This window comes from Rhinatrema bivittatum, chromosome 7 (genome assembly GCF_901001135.1).
Source record: "Rhinatrema bivittatum chromosome 7, aRhiBiv1.1, whole genome shotgun sequence".
Lineage (NCBI taxonomy): Eukaryota > Metazoa > Chordata > Amphibia > Gymnophiona > Rhinatrematidae > Rhinatrema > Rhinatrema bivittatum.
In genome coordinates, this window is record NC_042621.1 from 125116799 (window position 1) to 125135401 (window position 18603).

Below are 18603 nucleotides of genomic sequence, written 5' to 3' on the forward strand. Positions count from 1 at the left end.
GAACTGTGTACAGTTCCAGCCAGGACCACCTTTCTAAAATGCACAGTGATTGGCAAATTCAACATGCACTAGCATTTCAGGTGCCTGCTAACAAAAATAATAAACAAACAAGTTCTAGTCACGTGAGTGCTGATCATTACATTACTTTTTTTGTCAAGCTTCCAACTGTTTCCATTTCACATCCCCCCAACCATATTGGTAACATCAATAGATAAGAGCACAGCCAGCCAATAGGAATACATACATACATATTCATTCCTAAGTGACCTTTACTGACCTGGGAAGTGTGAACACTTTGTTTCATTTTCTGTTGGTGTTCGTTAGTTTCCAGTTCCATTTCCCATCCCCCCAACCATCACCTCAGTGGTAACCTTGGTAACATCAATAGATAAGAGGGCAGCCAGCCAATAGGAACACATATTCATTCCTAACTGACCTTCAGTGACCTGGAAAGTGTTTATTTGTATCATTTTCAGTTAGTGCGCACTAAATCGAGTTAGTGCGCACTAACGGGGAGTTAGTGCGCACTAACTCGAGTTAGTGCGCACTAACACGATTTAACGATTTTTAACGATAAATCATTAGAATTTCTATTGTATCGTGTTCTATAACGATTTAAGACGATATAAACATTATCGGACGATAATTTTAATCGTTGAAAAACGATTCACATCCCTACTCCTTCTATACTCAAAGGATTGTGGCCTCTGTTCCAGTGGTTGAGCCTAGAAGACAGGGGCCACATGGAGTCTCCTTTCTCTCTTTCTCTCTCCCCCATGGTTCTGGGTTGTCGGGTTCTTATTGGTGGTGGAGGGGAGCTCCAAGGCCAAGATGTGGAAGGATTCTCAATTTCTATTTCATGATGTAGGGAGATACCCATTTGTACCTGTTGTTTGAGCCAGGGAGTATAGAGAACTCTGGGTGAGGAAGACCCCCAGAAATGTGGAGGCTAGAGTGATGGGAGAGAGAAATGTTTTAAATAGTTATTGCTTGTAATAATGATGTTTGGCCACTGGATGGCATTTCTTGATAAGTGAGCACTGGGTGATAATGTTTTTGAGAAAAATGTGTGTCTTTTCCTTTAAGGTTTGGAGTGGAGTTCCTATGGGGTCCCAAGTTTGAAACAGGATATATAAAAGAGTGGGGATTTGGTGAATTTTCACCCTTTCCTTCCCTGCCCTCTCTTGTATAGGCTGAGAAATAGGGACCTCCAGGGATATGACCACATTGGAGTCTCCAAACTGTGGGCAGGAAGGCCCAGAGATCTTCCAAAGCGAGAGGACCCTACAGGAGCTCTTCACCTCAAGGGGAGAGGCCCGAAGTCGAGCATAGTTGGAGGAAATGTCCAATTTACCTTCACGGCTGGACTAGAAGAAAAGAAGTACTGGAGTGACAAGGATTGGGGGTTTTTTCCTTGCCAAGGGAACTAGGGCCAGTTAACCCAGTGATGAACTGCCCTGTACTATTCCTTATGTGTAGGGTCCAGGAAACCTAGCACAGATGGGAAGGAGAAGTGTCCTCCTTTCGCAGAGGAGTTTGTCATGGGGTGAAGTGGAGAGGCCAGTGGCCGGTGTGTGGAATGTTGTTGTACGCCTGCTGAGGATTTACCCAAACAGCTGCAGAACAGGATGCTCCAAGGGGAAAGGAACTTCTTCCAAAGATGGAAACAGAAGTCCTTACTAGTGTTGTGTCCAAGGAAAGTACTAGAAGGATAGTAATGGGAAAATTGGTTTAAAGAGGTCTAGGAGCCTTATAGGGTATTTGCAGTGCCCTAGAAAAAGTGATGCTCCATTGTACTGTCTTGGAATTTTGTGCTATTTATTTGTGTGTCCATTGGATGTGAATGTTGGTATATGGCTAAGTTTGAACAACTCATCCTCCCGGCGTACTGAGAGAAAGACAAGACAGTGAAGCAGAGTAGACATAATGGTAACCTTCTCTGTTATGGAAGGCCATGGATTTTTCTGACTTGTTTAGTAACTCTATTGTAAAACATCCCCTCCATGTATATAGTTCTTAATGCTGGCTGGATATTCCAGAAAATAAAGTTGTCTATTCCTCGAGCCAGCATATTTCATGGAAGGGTCGTAGATCATGGAGGAGAGTAGGGGACATCCTCCCTATTTTAACAGTTAAATGAGAGAGGAGAATTGTGTTTGAGGCAGACTGTCTCCATCAAGTCAACTTTATCCTCTACATGACCAAAACTTTAAGAATCCACAAAAAATAAAGGAAGGGATGACCCTTATTTGATATGTAATTTTCCCCCATCATTTTATGTACCCTTCAGGGAGTTACCTTGAGAAAGTTTCTCTTCACCTTCAATGAGAAGGATGTGAGTGCCATCAAAATACTCTGCAGCAATTGTTCAAAAGCAAATCATGGCATTTTACACACCAATTCTTGGCACAAACAGCTTGTTATTATAGTTCTCCAACTTTCTTTATCTGTGCAAGGGTCTCAGTTAATGGGATAGGGAAAGAACTGACCCTCCAGGGCTTGGAAAAGCAAGGCTTCCCATGTGAACAGGGGGATCCTATTTATGGGCAAAAAAATTCCCTTCCAAAATACTGTCAGACAGAAAAGAGGATGTCAGTCACTGCACAGCTCCCACTTGTACCTCTTCTCCCCAGGGTGATGACTGGATGGGGGCCTCCAAGTTTAACAAACAGTTCCCTTTTTCCAGATGACACACAGGTTCTTTCGAATAAAAGGTCCAAGCAGAGGGGAACTAACAATTCTTCAGGTTTTCCCCACATTAGGGGAGGAAAGGTGGCCGCGAAACTCCCCCCCCCCCCCCCGAAAAAAAAACCCACCAGGCAAATATTCACAAAAAGGCGAAAACTGGAATTCTTTTGCAGCACATCATCCCTGATCCATCCATGGTTTATGTAATGGAGAGCAGCGGAATCCTCTTTACTCTCGGCCTCCTCGTGAAAAAGAACTCCCCAAAAGTTCTTTAACCCAGACTAAGTACAAGGGATCTCATAGAAAAACTCTCAAAACAAGTCCAAAAATCCCTTAAGCAAACCTTCCAACACTCTTACTGGACAGGTTGGGTACCAGCAACGGCCCCCTTCCTATTCAGCACGGGTTCGAAACTGCGAGGCCTAGCCCACCAAGAACAGGAAGAAAATCAACTCAGTAAAAAGACATCCTTCTCTTCTGACTTCCAACTTGAAATGCCACACCTAATCATGATGCAAGCTGCTTTTATACCAGCAGGGGGCTAGCCATTCCAGCAACCTCTGTGGAGATGCTGTTCTGAAATGGTGCTACCTAACTCCTACTCCTAGCTAAAAAAGGGTTTATGGAACTAGGGCCATATAGTGGTGATCCCAAAGGGTCCCCACAGGAATTTTATTAAACCTAGGGCTCCTCCCACTGGGGAGTGTCAAACCACACTAATCACTCCTGCCTACATTGTCATCACTCACAGGGCTAGGGTCTATTAAGTTCAGTAATAAGGGGCAACTACCACTAGTAAGGGGAAAATGTGGGATCCCCCTTACATCTATGTTACATGCAGTGAAGCCGCAAACTAGAGACAGGAAGCAATGTTAGTACTAAAAAACGGTCTGTTGACAGAAAGCTATAACCTCCTTAGAAGCTTCTGAAATATTTCAGAAATACAGACATCCTGTACCATTCAAAACACTTACTGCTGCTCTTAAAAAGAAATACGTACAAGACTTGTTATATATAGGATGTGGATTGAGTGTGCCTTCATACAATGCTAAACAGGTGTTCAGCTATTGTGTCTATAAGCCAGTTCAGGCTTTAAAATCATTAGGCACCTCAATGTGGTTTTAAATTGCTGTTTGTGTCCACTGGTTTGCGTGCTCATCAAATTCTTTTCTTATATGCAAGCCACTGCTTAGCTTATACTTGCGAGTGTGTAGTCGATCTTGTGCTGCCGACACCAAGGCGTTTCGGAGCTATGCTCCTTCTTCACGGGCTGTGCTTTGGCAAGAAAGACTGCTCAAACACTGTGGCAACTATATAACATGAAAATAAACCATTATAGACATCCTGAAACTAGTGCCATGCTCTGTCACTTAGTAAGGTTGCTCTGATATGGGTATAGAATACATACTTGTTACGGTGGCTGTGTCAAGAACTGTGGACTCTGGCGCTGAGGATGCAAAGTGTATGCTCCGCTGTAGAATACAGAATGCTCTCTTGTTAGTGAAAAAACAGTATCGGACTGTTAAACCTGCCAATTACTGCAAATAAAGGATATACTGCCTTTTAAATCACTCAGTACTTACTTGTAAACTACGGCTGCCACGTCCTGCTCCGTTTTCTAGCGCGGGAGTCAGGCGGGAAAAATCGCCATATTTAAAGGGACTGCCAGATCAGTCTCGTGACGTGTGGGGCGGAGATATTTACGTCACGCAAGTGATGGTGACGGGGTGATTGCTGAATTAGAGCCAATCATTCTGTTTTGTCGTTGGGATCATGGTATTGTGATTTAATTCCTGCAAAGGATTATCTGATTCTCTTTTCTTATTTGAATGGTTACACGGGTCCCACCTTGTCTTGATCTGCACTGTGTTGAAAAAGTTCCACTTCTCGAGATACTGCATGCTTGATGGATGCTAAATGAGGGACATCCACTCAATTTTATCATTGAGTCCAATGGGTTCTAATGCATGCAGGCGGTGAATCCACTGATTCTCTTTTCTGTGGAGTATATTCTCACGATTGCCGCCTCGCCATGATGTATTGACCTGTTCCAGCACTGACCACTCGAAATCCCCAAAGGTGTGACCTGCATCCACACAATGTTGCACCGTCGGTGCCTTTAAATCTTTGTTGTTTATTCTGCATTTATGCTCTATAAGTCGAATCCGTATTTTCCTCTTAGTCCTGCCTATGTAGATCTTGGGACAAGGGCATTGTAAAACGTATATTACGTGATCTGAGTTGCAATCCACGTCGTTGTTTAATTTGACCACATAGCCTGTGCTTGGATGGGTCCAGCTGGTGCCCTGATGGGCTTGTGCACAAAATATGCATTTTCCGCATATCGTTTGCCCAGTGGTGACAGGATTAGTGGGTTCTGTAGTTGCTGCCCTGATAACATGTTGTTTTATGTTGCGTCCTCTTGAATATGCAAACATAGGTACTTGGGTAAATATTGGATAAGGGCTCAGAACATGCCAATATTTCAAAAGGATATTTCTAATCTGTGTGGTGAGTTGGGTGTGTTGGAGTACACAAATTAATTGTGTGCTGCTTGGTTTATGCTTATATTGCAAAAGAGATTCCCTATTGGAATATGTTGCCCTTTTATAAGCATGAGTGATGACTTGTCTGGGATAGCCTCTGACCGCAAAACGTGAAGATAGTGTTTGCGCCTGTTTGTGGAATTCTGCTACTTCTGAGCATATCCTGCGAATTCTAAAGAATTGACCCACTGGTAAACCTTCCTTAAACCTCCTTGGATGATGGCTGTCGAAACGCAGTAAGTTGTTTCTATCTGTTGGTTTCCTGTATAAGGTGGTTTGTAGTATAGTTCCCTTCTTAATTATGTTAATGTCTAGATAGGATATGGTCTCCGTATGGTATGTGATAGTGAATTTTAGATTGGGATGCGCATGGTTCAACCATTGATGAAACTGTAATAGTGTGTCTACTGAATCAGTCCATATGAAGAAGACATCGTCTATATATCTAGTCCATAGTATGACGTGCTTGAAAAATCCTGAAGTGTAAACTGTCGACTCTTCAAATTTCTCCACGAAGAGGTTTGCCACATCGGGAGCCACTGGAGACCCCATTGCCACACCATGCACTTGTAAAAAATACTGTTGTTGAAATGCGAAATAATTGTGAAACAGAATGATTTCTGCTAATTTCTCTAAAAAAGATGTGGGTATTCTGTGTGGGCGTGTCCTCCTTATTAATACCTCCTTCACAATGGATAGGGCCTCTGTCTGAGGTATATTTGTATACAGTGCCTCTATGTCCAAAGTGACCAAAAGGTTATCTTCTGCTACAGAATGTAATTGTGCCAGCTTGGATAGCATATCTGATGTGTCCTGTACATATGATTTTGCCAGAGGTACTTGTGGACGTAAAAAGTGATCTATAAATTGTGCCAAAGGTTCTAATATTGAACCATTAGCTGAAATTATGGGACGATGTGGTGGTCTCGTGAGCGTTTTATGGATCTTAGGGACTCCGTATATCACTGGTGTCCGAGGATGTTGTACTTGTAGGAAGTTGAATTCTCTTGTAAAAAGAAAACATAATCTGTTCCCCTGCAAGCCTCCTGAACTCCCAGGCATGGCCATTTGGGAATTGGCTGACTCAGGATGAAACCAGATTGGTCCGCACAATATGGTGGAAGCGATGACTGTATTGGATATGATGTCACAATCAGACCCGGATTTAGGAAAAGCCTCAGATGCCAAATTTTGAAGGTGCCAAATAGCTAAGGCCAAAGAGGAGCCTGCTTCTGCTGCTTTTAAGGCCATGTGCTGGCACAGCTTCAAAGGGGCGTTGCCTATGGGTACCAACATCTTAAATCCAGCACTGGACACAACTGGATTCTGGGAGTGTGAAGTAATTATTGACTGACTTGCTAACATGGCTATTCCTGTAACTATCGGATAATGGTTGGAGGAACAGTTTAAATTAATACAGAAAATGATTTTACAGTTATATATTAAATAGATGTGGGACAATTAATATTACAACTTCTAGGATTGCTACCTGTCTGGTTTTCATTCAGACAGTTCAATTTTTGGCTGCTCTGTCCTGGTGAAAAGTAATCATCTCTAGTGTCCAGTTTATGTCTGCTCTGACCCACCTTGGTGAGAAAAGGAGGGAGAGTGTAGGACCACTGGCATCCACCCATCCGGCACCAAAGAAGGTAGGTAAGCGAGCTGACCCAGAGGAAGAGGAAGAGAACCTGGAGCTGCAGGAGCAGGAGACGGTCTGAGCATGCTGCTGCTTATCTCCCACCTTCTGCAGCTGATTGGTTCATTCTACCCTTGAAAAACCAATCAAATGCACAGAAGGGGAAGAGAGAACTGAGCAGGAGAAAGAGAAGGGTGAAAGAGAGGCAAAGGGGAAAGAGTAATGGACTTACCTTGGAATTTATGAGTTGTGGTAACCCTGCTGTTGCTTAGTGTGTGTGTGTGTGTGGGGGGGGGGGGGGGGAGGAAGAGAGAAAGGTAAGAGGAAGGAATAATGTGCACAAACGTGGCAGCTTATGCAGCCTGCCCATCTGCACCAGCTATTCAGCTCTACAGTCCCTACCACTCTGTCAGAGACCTTCTGTGCTTATTCCATGCTTTCATGAATTCAGATACTGTCCTTGTTGCCACCATCTCCACAGGGAGGCAGTTCCACGCATCCACCACCCTATCGTTAAAGCAACATTTCCTTACATTACTCCTGAGTCTACCTCCTTTCTCCGCCATCCCTTCCATCCCCTCCCTGCTGATACACAGTATCTCCCACCACCACCACCATCACTGCCATTTTTGTGCCCTCCAGGGATGACTCAGCATTCTTTTTCTTCCTCCATCCCTGATCCCAGCACTTTCCATGCTTCCATCCCCTTATGAGTCACAGCTCACAAACTCATGCACCCTTAATCTACTCTTAGATGAATCCCTAGTCTTGGAATCACAGCTACAGGTTCTCCACACATGCTGCCTACAGCGCGGGTGCTCCAGGCCTACTCCCCTCTCCTAATTGCAGGTTTACTGAAGGGGAGTGGCTAAAGCAGTAAACAGAGAGGCCCCGAGCTTTTTGGTGTTTCCCATGAAGCCCGGCAGTCGATGCAAATTTCCTGAGTCTCCTGGGGAAGCCGGAGAGTTTCCAGGTAGGCAATGGAGGGTTGAAGAAAAGGAGGGAACTGAGAGAAAGCAGAGGAGGGAGAGATGCAGAGAGGAGTAAAGGAGGGAAAAGGAGAAACGAGAGAGGAAGAGCAGCAGGAAGGAGAATAAGGGGAAGAGGAGAAGACAGCAGAGAAGGAGCCAGAACTTAAGCTGTGAAATGCTAGTGGAAGGAGGAGGGGGAGGAGAGGCCCAGAACTTGCAGCAGAAAGCACTCTCTGGAAAAGAGTAGTGGGACTTCGAGTAAACTGTGCTGCTGAAATGACGGAGGCCCAAGAGAGCCTCAGGAGTTATGTTGTGAAGCCAGCCACAGCAGGGAGAGGAGATGAGTGGATGGAGGCTCAGAAGAGCAGGGCCTACATAGCAGAGGAGGAGCTGGCTTATGGAAAGGAGATGGAGTCTCTGTATCAGCTGTTGGGGGGAGAGGGACAGAAGATCAAGGGAGTCATGTTTGAGCCACAACTCAGTTGAGCTTCCGGGATTTCCACAATGAATATGCATGAGATCTGTTTCAAAACAATGGAGGCAGTGCACACAAATAGATTTCATATATATTTATTGTAGCAATCCTGAAAACCCAATGGATTATGGCCTTCAGTGACCTACCTGATCCATCAAATAATCTCAGCTGAGGGGTTAAGAGGGAGCAGGAGCAATCCCCAGATGACAGATGCCAAATGATATCAGACTCTGGTCAGACGGCTCCATTTTGGAGTATGGCACAGGTGGTCAGGAATGACTGGGGATCTCTCCTGACCCTTTGGACTTTGGTCCCCTCTGGATGGGGTAGGATACAGGAGGAGAGTTCAGGAGGAATCTGAAGGGGGAGGGGGGGGGGGGGGAAGGGGCCCAGAAGCACCGATTGGACAGGTGAGGAGGAAGGGCCCAGGCCCCATACAGTTTTTTTTTGTTGGTTTTTCTTTTGGGTTTTTCATAAACAGAAATAAAAAGCTGAACTTTTTTTTTAAGGTATGCCCCTAAATTTTATTTTGAAATGCTGAACAGTACATATAGGGTTCAGTGTTCAAAAGATTTACTAGGTTAAATCTACCCAGACAAAAAATATGGTCCCTCTATCTGAAAGCCACACAAATGTACCCAGGTAAAAAATGGGCCCAGGATAGAGGCATTCATGAAGGGGGGGCTTCCAAATGTAGCCAGTTAGAGGGTAAATTTAGCCAGATGTTCAGCCACACAATTAGCCAGGTAAGTGCAAGTGAATATCTGAAGGGTGCCTGGTTATCTTACCCGCTCTGCGTGGTTTTGAAAATCACCCCCATTTCTTTTAAGAATCACTGGATGAAGTGGAGGCAGGAACGACACTGGCAAAGGGCAAAATGATTCCAATACTGCAGAAGCAATCAGTCGTGACAGAACTGTCAGGACCACAACTAGGGGTGAGCAAGAAGGGCAGCCACCCGGAGTGCAAAGCCTTCGGGGGTGGGAAAATGGCTGAAATGCAAGTCAGCATCAGGCAGACTGCGGCTCTGCTACCACCATTTGGGTTGTGTCAGGTGAAGAGGGGGAAGAGAGGGAAAGAGGCCTGGGGCTCAGAAAGGAGGAAGTAGCAAGAGAGAGGAGCAGGGATTGGGGTAGGGGCACTGATACCCTTGCCTGCCCCGAGTTCTGCAATGCCTAGTTACAGCTTTGCTTCCAAGCAAACTTTCTTTCCTGCTTGATCTTTTTTGCCTTATCTTTTCTTTTTCTTTCTCTTGTTTGTTTTTTTTTTTTTCTTGTCCCTATTGACTTCCTTTCAGTTCCACTTTTTTTTCCCAAGCTCTTGCTTTTCTCTTATTGCAGCAGTATGCTGCCTGCCTCTGCTTCCCTGCAGATGGCACCAATGGACTCTCCATTCCTTTCCCTGCTCCTCCACTGCCCCCCCCCCCTCCTTCTTCCTGCCGCTTTCTCCTCCCTCCCCCGCCTTTTATGTTTTCTGCAGCTGTTGTGAAACCTCTTCAGTCACTGGCGTGAGCCCTGCTTGTGGCACTAGTACTGGAATTGTTACAGAAATACTAATGATGAGGATAAGTGCATCCATTGTTACCCCCTCCTCCTCCTCCTCCTCCTGTCCAGAGGTGACATGCACAGAGCCTGCCAATGACAGAGCCTCATCTGAAACCAAAACATAGAGTGGTGATGCCTTCAGGGAGCAGCTACTGAGACATCACCCTGAGGGACCTGCTTATCTCAGTATATATAAAAAAAAAAAAAAAAAAAGATAAAATTACAGCAAGATCCCGGGTCCAGTCTGATGCACTGACTCCTTCTGTGCCCTTGGATACGGCGAAAGTACCTGTTATTGGCAAGGATTTGCCTGTACTCCAGGACTCAGACGGCTGCACAGGTGGGTGCAAGGATTATATTTCAGGGCTGTTGGTAGTAACTGCATCTTCTCTTACCTTTTTTTTTTTTTGGCTTGTGTGTATCGTTCTTCTGAAGGGGAATGAGCCCAGTAGTGCGTGGGATTTAAAAATGAAGACCCAAGAGAGCAGGAACTCCCCCTCTCTCCCTCCCCCCCCCCCCCCCCCAAAAAAAAACAGCAATACACGGACAGAAACTTCTGCAGTTTCACAGGCTTTGTCTTTTCCAGTCACTTGTTATGGCAGAGAATTGCCTGGACATCTCTCTGCATCAGACCTACTTATCTCGGACACATACCGCTGCAGTTCCCCTCAACTGCTGTTTTAATGAATGGCTGTCAGCAGTTTATTCTTTTCTCTGTTTTGCATTTTCTTGTCTTAATCTCTTCACATTTGGAAATATCAAAGATCTTTTTCAGAGTGAAGACTATCTAGAATAGGATCATTTGAAACTTGTCAGTATGTGCATTCTAAGTGTATATTGTGTGTACTTCTCTACGTATATATATATATATATATTTAAGCAATAACACCCAAAATATCCAGGTGTACAACAAACACAAAAGCCTTGAGGTATTGTGAGCCTTCCGGTTGTCCATATGCACTGTGTAATCAGAGAGACACTCTGAAGGGTGTTACCATTATGAAAGTACGCTGATTTTCTGAATTAAGAAAAATATAAAACTCTTTTACAGCCCTTGGGGAGGGATTTCCAGCTGTTGTTTAATGACAACCCCTATTGACTGGTATAAGGTTGCACTTCTGCTAGCTTCCAGAATGAGTCGTTCTTCTGTGTTCCTCAGACAGAGGATAAAAATGGGATTTTTGTTTTTTTTTAATTGTAGGTATAATCCTCCCAGTTTGGCCAGGGTCCAAACAGTAACATGTCTCAAGTGGGCTTAGGTGGCAGAGCATTAAAGCTGCACATTCTACAGTTTCTCAATCTCAGCCAAAAGGTAAACGAGGGACCACTATCAGCTCACGACTGACACCTGACTAACACCTGATGTTAGCCAAAAGGCCGAGAAGCAATCAAGATAGAATAGGGAGTGGGATTAAAAATGGGTGAAACTCTCCAGTAGCCATGAATAAAGGCCTAGGGTGCTTCAGCCACTGGCTGCCCCTCTTTAATGGCAGTGATCAAATGATGAAACCCAAATAGTAAGAGATAGGCTTCCAGGTAAAAAAATAAAAAAAAATGTAAACACAAGGCAAAAATGTACAAATGTTTGAGAAATTAAAAAAAAAAAAATAATAATTTTTACCACTGAAACTCAGCTGGAAAGTAAAGGTAATGACCACACATTATTTACAACCTGTTCATCAGTTACAGAATGTATAAAGATTGGATACAGATTTTATTCTCATTGAACGTGACTGAGCAGAAAGAAATATGTTTAGAACCAGGACTGGATTTCCAATTAGGTAATATAGGCGGCTACTTAGGGGTGCCCTGCTGAAAGGGTCACCTCCTTCTCTGTCCCAGCTGTACTTTCTCTTGTAGGTGTAGCTGAGCTTGAGCGGCAGCAGCTCATCAGACCATCCCACTTAAAGATACAGGAGCAGGTTGGCAGCATTTGGAACGCTGTAAGATAGATTCGCTGTCGGCCCGCCCCTGCGCCTTTAAGGGCGGGTTGGATGGAACCCACTCAGGCTGAGCGGTGCATGTAAGGAAGTGCTGCCAGGACAGAAGAGGAAGAACACCTTTCAGTGCAACCCATGTTCAGATGCAGACTCCCTGCCATGCCTTCATCCTAGGAGGGGGGAGATCCTTCCTCCCCGACACCTGCACCTAGGGGCATGTAATGGTAAATCCAGCCCTAATTCTAACTTCCAGTGACAAAGGCTTTCTGCTGCTGCTACTGTCTAGTGCCTGGTGTGCAAATGACAAATTTATGACGTACACTACAGGCAAAAAAAATTTTGTCAAATCTACAGAGTGGCCAGAAATTATGGACAAAGAATATAGAAAGCACTTGAGAAGGGGAAATGAAGAAGTGCTAGCAAGAGAGTACAAAGTATGGGAATTTGGGAGTGCATTGTTCATTCTGAAGGTACTTATCGCAGTCGCTGCTACAGCTTAACCGACAGGGTTGATTCATTCCACAGTTTCAGGAAAATTAGATTATAATACAGCACGGTTGTTAGTGAGGCCCTGATGGCCTAACATGGGGTTCACTGACATCCATTACACTCGCAGTACCTCGCATGTTAAATGTCAGATCCCATGGGTCACTCCAATCAGCGGTGCTGCCACTTCTGCCCCTGTCTCCTTACTTTGCCACCACTGCTCCAACTGCTTACCCCGCAGTGGTTCTTAACCATCCCCCCCTCCCCCCACCAACTGAGCTAAATACGATAGTACAAAGGCATTTCTGTGTGTGTGTGTGTGTGTGGGGGGGGGGGGGGGGGGGGGGGTTGTTATTCATTTCCTCTCCCATGAATATTACTCGACATGGCCTTATGTTGTTCAAGCCAAGAAAAGGTTACAGATGAATGCGATTACATGTGTTGCTTGTTGTGGCCTTTTGCTTAATTAACCATCTTTGAATGAAAGCAGACAGCAAACAACTTTTACATGGGAATCACACGAAGTATCACTCTGTTGTCAGACTACCAAAGTCTATAAAAACTAGGGTGGTACGTTTTGCAGTATTACAGCTAACCCTGGAAAATCTGCACCATTCCTGTTTAATTCCACGCATTTCCTAACTGTTGAAAGCAAAAACCCGTCACCTGCTCCCTATGAGCATTTATTTTGTAGTTATGTTTTAATGGATGGACAGTGTTGAAGGGATATCTTCATTGTCTGCACAGACTAAATCAGTGTCAGTTTCCTGTAACAATAGTTCATCCAGCACTGGCTAAAATGAAATCTGAATGCTCCACTGAGTCTGGAGAAGGGCATCTTCATGGCAAGCGGGTTCCTCGTTGCCATGGTAACCATGGCATCATAGACCTCCATTTTAGTGCCTCATGGGGTGTGAGATGGGAGAGAGTTGTAGGTGAGAGTGAATGCAGAAGAAATCATACTCTAATGATGAGTTAACATAGCGAGAGAGGAAGAGAGGTTTTCATCATAAAAGGGTGCAGTACTTCTAGATTGCCTCTAGCTTGCAAAATATCACCAAGTGCAGATCTGGGGGTACCTATGTAGTCCTGGCTTAATTTTTTAATTTCTGATTTTATTCTGCCTTTTATGGCTGGTCAACCACTTCAGAGCAGATTACACTCTGATACCAGAGATACTGCACTGTTCTCAGAGGGCTTGGAATCTGAGGCCCTCATTTACTCGCCATTTCCCTATAGACACAGAATGGGAAAAAAACCATGGTTAAGTCAGAACCAGAGTTTGTACCTGAGGCAATAGAGGGTGAAGTGACTTATCCAAGGTTACAAAGAGCATCAGCAGGATTTGAACCCTGGCTCTCCTGGTTTGCAGCCTACTGCTTCTAACCATTTGAATGCATGCAGTAAGAAGATATTGTGCCCACTGCAGTTCTTTTATCCACCTTTCAGAGGCCATCTCCGTTCTGAACTCAGTTCTGAATGGGGATTGGTCAGCTGTCAGTGAAGCTGACCAATCCGTAAAGGAATGCAGTGAATAAATGAATATGTAAGTGCTGGTATCTGTCAGCTGCAGTACCGGAGCTTACATATTTATCTCATGGAAGGAGGTAAGCTTGCTTTTGGTGGTTGAGAAGGTGGGTGAGGGATGGTACCCCACTGTTTTTTGTGAAGGGGAAAGAGGGCCAGGCCACAGGCTATTTACATTTTTTCAAACTTGGACAGAGGAGATCTGGCTACAGAGAACCTGACTTTTATTTCATTTTTTTGGGACATTAGGGGGATTGGGCTATGGAGGCCCACAACTTACTTTTTAACCAAGATCCAGTAAGCTGGCAAGTGGCAAGGGTTACCCGGATAATTGTTAGATTGATCACAGATTTTTCTCCATAGTGTCAGTTCTCCCCTGAGTGTCACAGACATTCCTTTGCTCATTGTACTTCCCTGTAACCACTGCTGTTTTTCCTCAACTGAGAATATGTCTAGAATAGATTATCCCTAAAAATCTCTATTAGATTTGATGGCAGAGTATTTCAGAACCTTATCATCCAAGTTATAATAAATGTTTTTCTTGATTTTAAAGTCAATTTATCTTTTGTGATTCTGAGTGTTATCCCACTAACTTTTCCATCTATCTTAGATATCCTGTGCATAATTCTATACAGTTAGGTTCTAGTAGCCAGCTTTGCCATGGAAAGGACTCTTAGTGTGTTGTGATATTTGGACCAACAAAAATACACCATGGGGTCGATTTTAAAAGCATTGTGTGTGCAAAAATGCCCATATACGCGTGTATTTAAAACTGCAATTTAAATGCGTATATACATGGACACGAGCAAAAAATAAGAGGGCGGAAAAGGGGCAGGCCATGGGCATTCCAGGGCAGGGCCAACAGTTACGAATGTAACTCTGTTTTAAAACCGGAGGCCGCAGCACGCAGCGGCTTGTTAGCTGCATAACTTTATTGCTGCTCCTGATGAGGAGCAAGTCTGCAGATCTCACGTTTTAGAGCTTACACGACAGGGTGAGAGGTCCAGGTCAACTGGGGCACATGCAGTGATGAAGAACCAGAGGAGTCTGGATGACCCCAAGATTGATGGAGCAAACTCGTGGACTCGAAAAAACTGGGAGTGTTCCTCGTGTGGGCATGTTTTAAAATCCGCTTACCTTAGCGCACTACAGCCGACAAAGTCCTATGGAAGATGCGAAGTAGGCTTGCTCCAGTAACCTCTTAAAATTAGGAGCATACTTACGTGCGATAGGTGTATTTTAAATCATACGCACACAAGTGCACACATGATTTTAAATTACAACCGATCTCCATTCACGCACAGATATGCACGTGTATGGGTGCATGCCTGCTCATTTTTAAATTAGCATGTATATTAGTTTCTGAGACCCCACAGCCCTTAAAAGCTCATGTACTCCAACATATTTTTTGCTGTTCATTTAAGAGGTATTGTGATCAACTAAAACTATACTTCTCCAAAATGAACATCCCTAGTCCTTTTCTCTTTGTATGATCATTGCTCTATCCCCTTTATGACTTTTGTGGCTGTTCTTTGAACTTTCCTCAATGTTATCAATATCCTTTCAGTACTGATGCGGCCAAAGCTTACTCAGTATTCCAGGTGAGGCCTTGGCAAAGGTCTATACTTTGTCCTGCAAATAAATAGTTCTGACAATATATTTTTAAGGGACTTTATAACATGCTTCATTCCCACAGCACAGTTCAAAATATCTTACAAAAATTGGCAACCCTACCACCATCAGGTGACAGAGGAGGCACAACACTGAGCCACCTTGAATCTTCAATTGTTTTGCCTCAACCCCTTTTAAAACTCATCTGATATCCAGTGAAAGAGCGAACTGTGGCTCCTCTAGAACTCTATAATATACCCATGAGTAAATCAACAGGTATTTTCATAGAAAGACCCTTGGAGCACATTCCTTTTATGATCTCACAGCTAGCTCATTTGGGCTAGACATTGAGACCACCAGGCCAGTGGGTTTACTGACTAGTGGGTTTTATTCATTTAATTCTGTTCTTCACAATATTTTGGTATTATTATGTGTATCTTCTTTAGGTGTTCTTGGCAGAGTCTCTGAAACAACCCTGAAGAGGAGAATTATAATAATGTTGCTGCTGGAAACAATACTGAATATATTAATGGTTTTCAATAATTGGAATACCTTCTGAGAAATCAGTTGATAGTATTATAATTTCCTTGTGAAAGTTAAAGGCGACATGGAGTTTACAGCATAAGGTACGGGTTATTCTTTCTGTGATGTTTACCAAGAGCACCATGGGAAATGGAACTATCAAAGCCCAAGAACTGAAGACAGTTGTCTGCCTTCTACCATGAGGGAATATCCTTGTGGGGTTTTGGGGAAGTTACAGGAGACGGTCCTTTATTTGGAGAAGGAACTGCAACAGAAATGGGAGGAACTAAAGGAGAAAGATGAGAAAATTAGACAACTAGAGAAAGAACTCCAAATAAAAGTCTCTCAGATAGATAAGCTGCAGGATGCCATTGGGTATAACAGCATGCCACCATCCCCAAGAGACAACCAGAAGAACGGACTTCTCAGTGTCATAAACCAAGGGCCTTGTCACTTTAATGATTTGACTACAGAAGTCCATAGACGTCTGAAAGCTAAAGAAGGTGTATCAGCAGAGCCTACCTCAAGGAATTATTATTGCCCAGCCACAAAGAATTTCTCCTTGGAAGGGGCCTGTATCCGCAAAGATTCAAGGTAAGACTAGAAAGAAAACAATTTATTTTATATTTGTACATTGCTTTAATTGTATGTGTACTTTGGGTCAAATAATGCAACACATAATATCATAAAGTTTTATTACACTTACTTATCAATTCACCAAGTGCAAACTTCCAGTGATGAAAGTTATCAGATAGATTACAAATAATTATGTATTCGTTAAAAAGAGTAGAATAAAATTGGATAGGCCTAAGCCTAGCAGAGGAACTTGGTTACAGTGCACCAGGCCAGTCTAATTTGTGCCAGGTTAGGGTCATTTTACCCATTCCTACATTGTTCCACAACATGAGTCCAGTTTATTGCACTATATTAAAATTCATTTTATTTTTTCAGAAATATTTTTTAGAAAGGTAAAAAGGGCATACTCTGCTGATCTACCTGTGAATCTCCAATGAGAAAACTTTTAGTTAATAAACCTCACAAAATAATTATGAATAGCACCTTTCATCTGATCAGGAAGAGAATATACTTTACCATATAGAAGTCTACAGTCAGCCATTTCAGGAGCAGTTGGCTAATAATCTACTTTAGAGAAATATACATAGAAACATTGAAAATGATGGCAGATCCATTTTGAGTTTTGATGAAATAAGATGGCATACAGAATTGGAATAAATAAGATAAAGACCATATGACCCATCCAGTTTGCCCAACCACATTTCTTGCTCATCTTTATAGTCCCTTCCTAGCCCTAAGAAATCCTCTGTGCTTGTCCCATGTTTTCTTGAATTCTAATACTGCCTTTGTCTACACCATCTGCACAGGGAACCACCCTTTCTGTAAAGAAATATCTCCTTAGATTACTTCTGAGTCTATCCCCTTTCACCCTCTTCCCATGACCTCTTGTTCTAGAGCCTCCTTGCCAATGCAAGAGGCCCATCTCCTGTGCATTTAATTCTTGGAGGTATTTAAATGTCTTTTTTCATAGCTCCCCTTTCCTCCAGGATATGCATATTTAATCTTTTAAGTTTGTCCCACATGCTTTATGATGAAGATTCCTGACTATTTTATTAGCCCTCCTCTGTGTCAATTATATTCATTTTGTATCCTTTTGAAGGTGCTGTCAGCAGAATTGTTCACAATATTCCAAAAGATGGACATACCAAACATTTGCTCAACTTCCATTACATTTGTTTTTTGTAGAGTTTGTGTTATTTACTCACCACAAACTTATACAGATGCAATATCACCTCCTTTTTTCCTGTTGGCTATTACTTTGCCTATGCACCCAAGCTTCGATGTGGCTTTTGCTTTCAACTTATCTATCTGTTTGGCCACCATAAGATTATCAGATATGATCACCTCAAGAGCCTGCTCTTGTTTTCAAGACAGAAGAACTTCTCCTATACTGTACTTCTTCTTTGGCAATTTTTAACATTAAATCTTAGATGTCAGACTCTAGATGATTCCTCATATTTCACTAGATCCCTCCTTAAGGTTTCCATACCTTAAAGGTTGTCTATCCTGATCCTGTTGCAGATTTTTACTTATGGTATGTTAATTACAATGATGCCAATATTGAAACGCTACTTAACCAGATAAGTAGGACTAATCCAGCTAAGCGGTGGCCGCTGAATATCCGACTATGTTCAGCAGCTGCCACTTAGCCGGATGAGTCACTTATCCAGCTAAGTAGATAGCCAACAGTCAATGGGTGGAGAATGGGAGGATCAAGGCAGGGCAACTTATCTGGTTTTCTTAACCGGATAAGTGCCTATAGTCAGCCTTATCCAGTTAAGTTAACCGAATAAGTTAGACCTGGCTAGAACTTATCCAGTTATATTCAGTAGTATAGCTGTGCTGCTGAATATCTCTTCTAAGTTATCTAGATAAGTTATATCCAGATAACTTAGATAACCGGAGTTATACCCAGATAACTTAGATAACTGGATATCTTTGAATATAGTGCCCTGTATTTTCTATTTTCTAAACAATAGATAGAAGAACCAATACTTGATAATAATATAATACTAGCCAATTACAGCTGGCTATTTGGAGGAATAAGAAGATAAAGTACCTATCCCATGCTTACATGGATT

The 18603-nt window shown here is 43.1% G+C and overlaps 1 protein-coding gene across 1 annotated transcript in view; it reads left to right on the plus strand.

The window, feature by feature from the left end:
• Window positions 1-15897: 15897 nt before the first annotated feature.
• The window catches only part of LOC115095435 (cGMP-dependent protein kinase 2-like), a 169411-nt gene continuing 166705 nt past the window's right edge, over window positions 15898-18603 (plus strand). Inside the window, 2 exon segments of the mRNA XM_029609064.1 lie at window positions 15898-16108; window positions 16111-16540. Coding sequence (XP_029464924.1) covers window positions 16072-16108; window positions 16111-16540 — 467 coding nt within the window. The 5' untranslated portion in view covers window positions 15898-16071.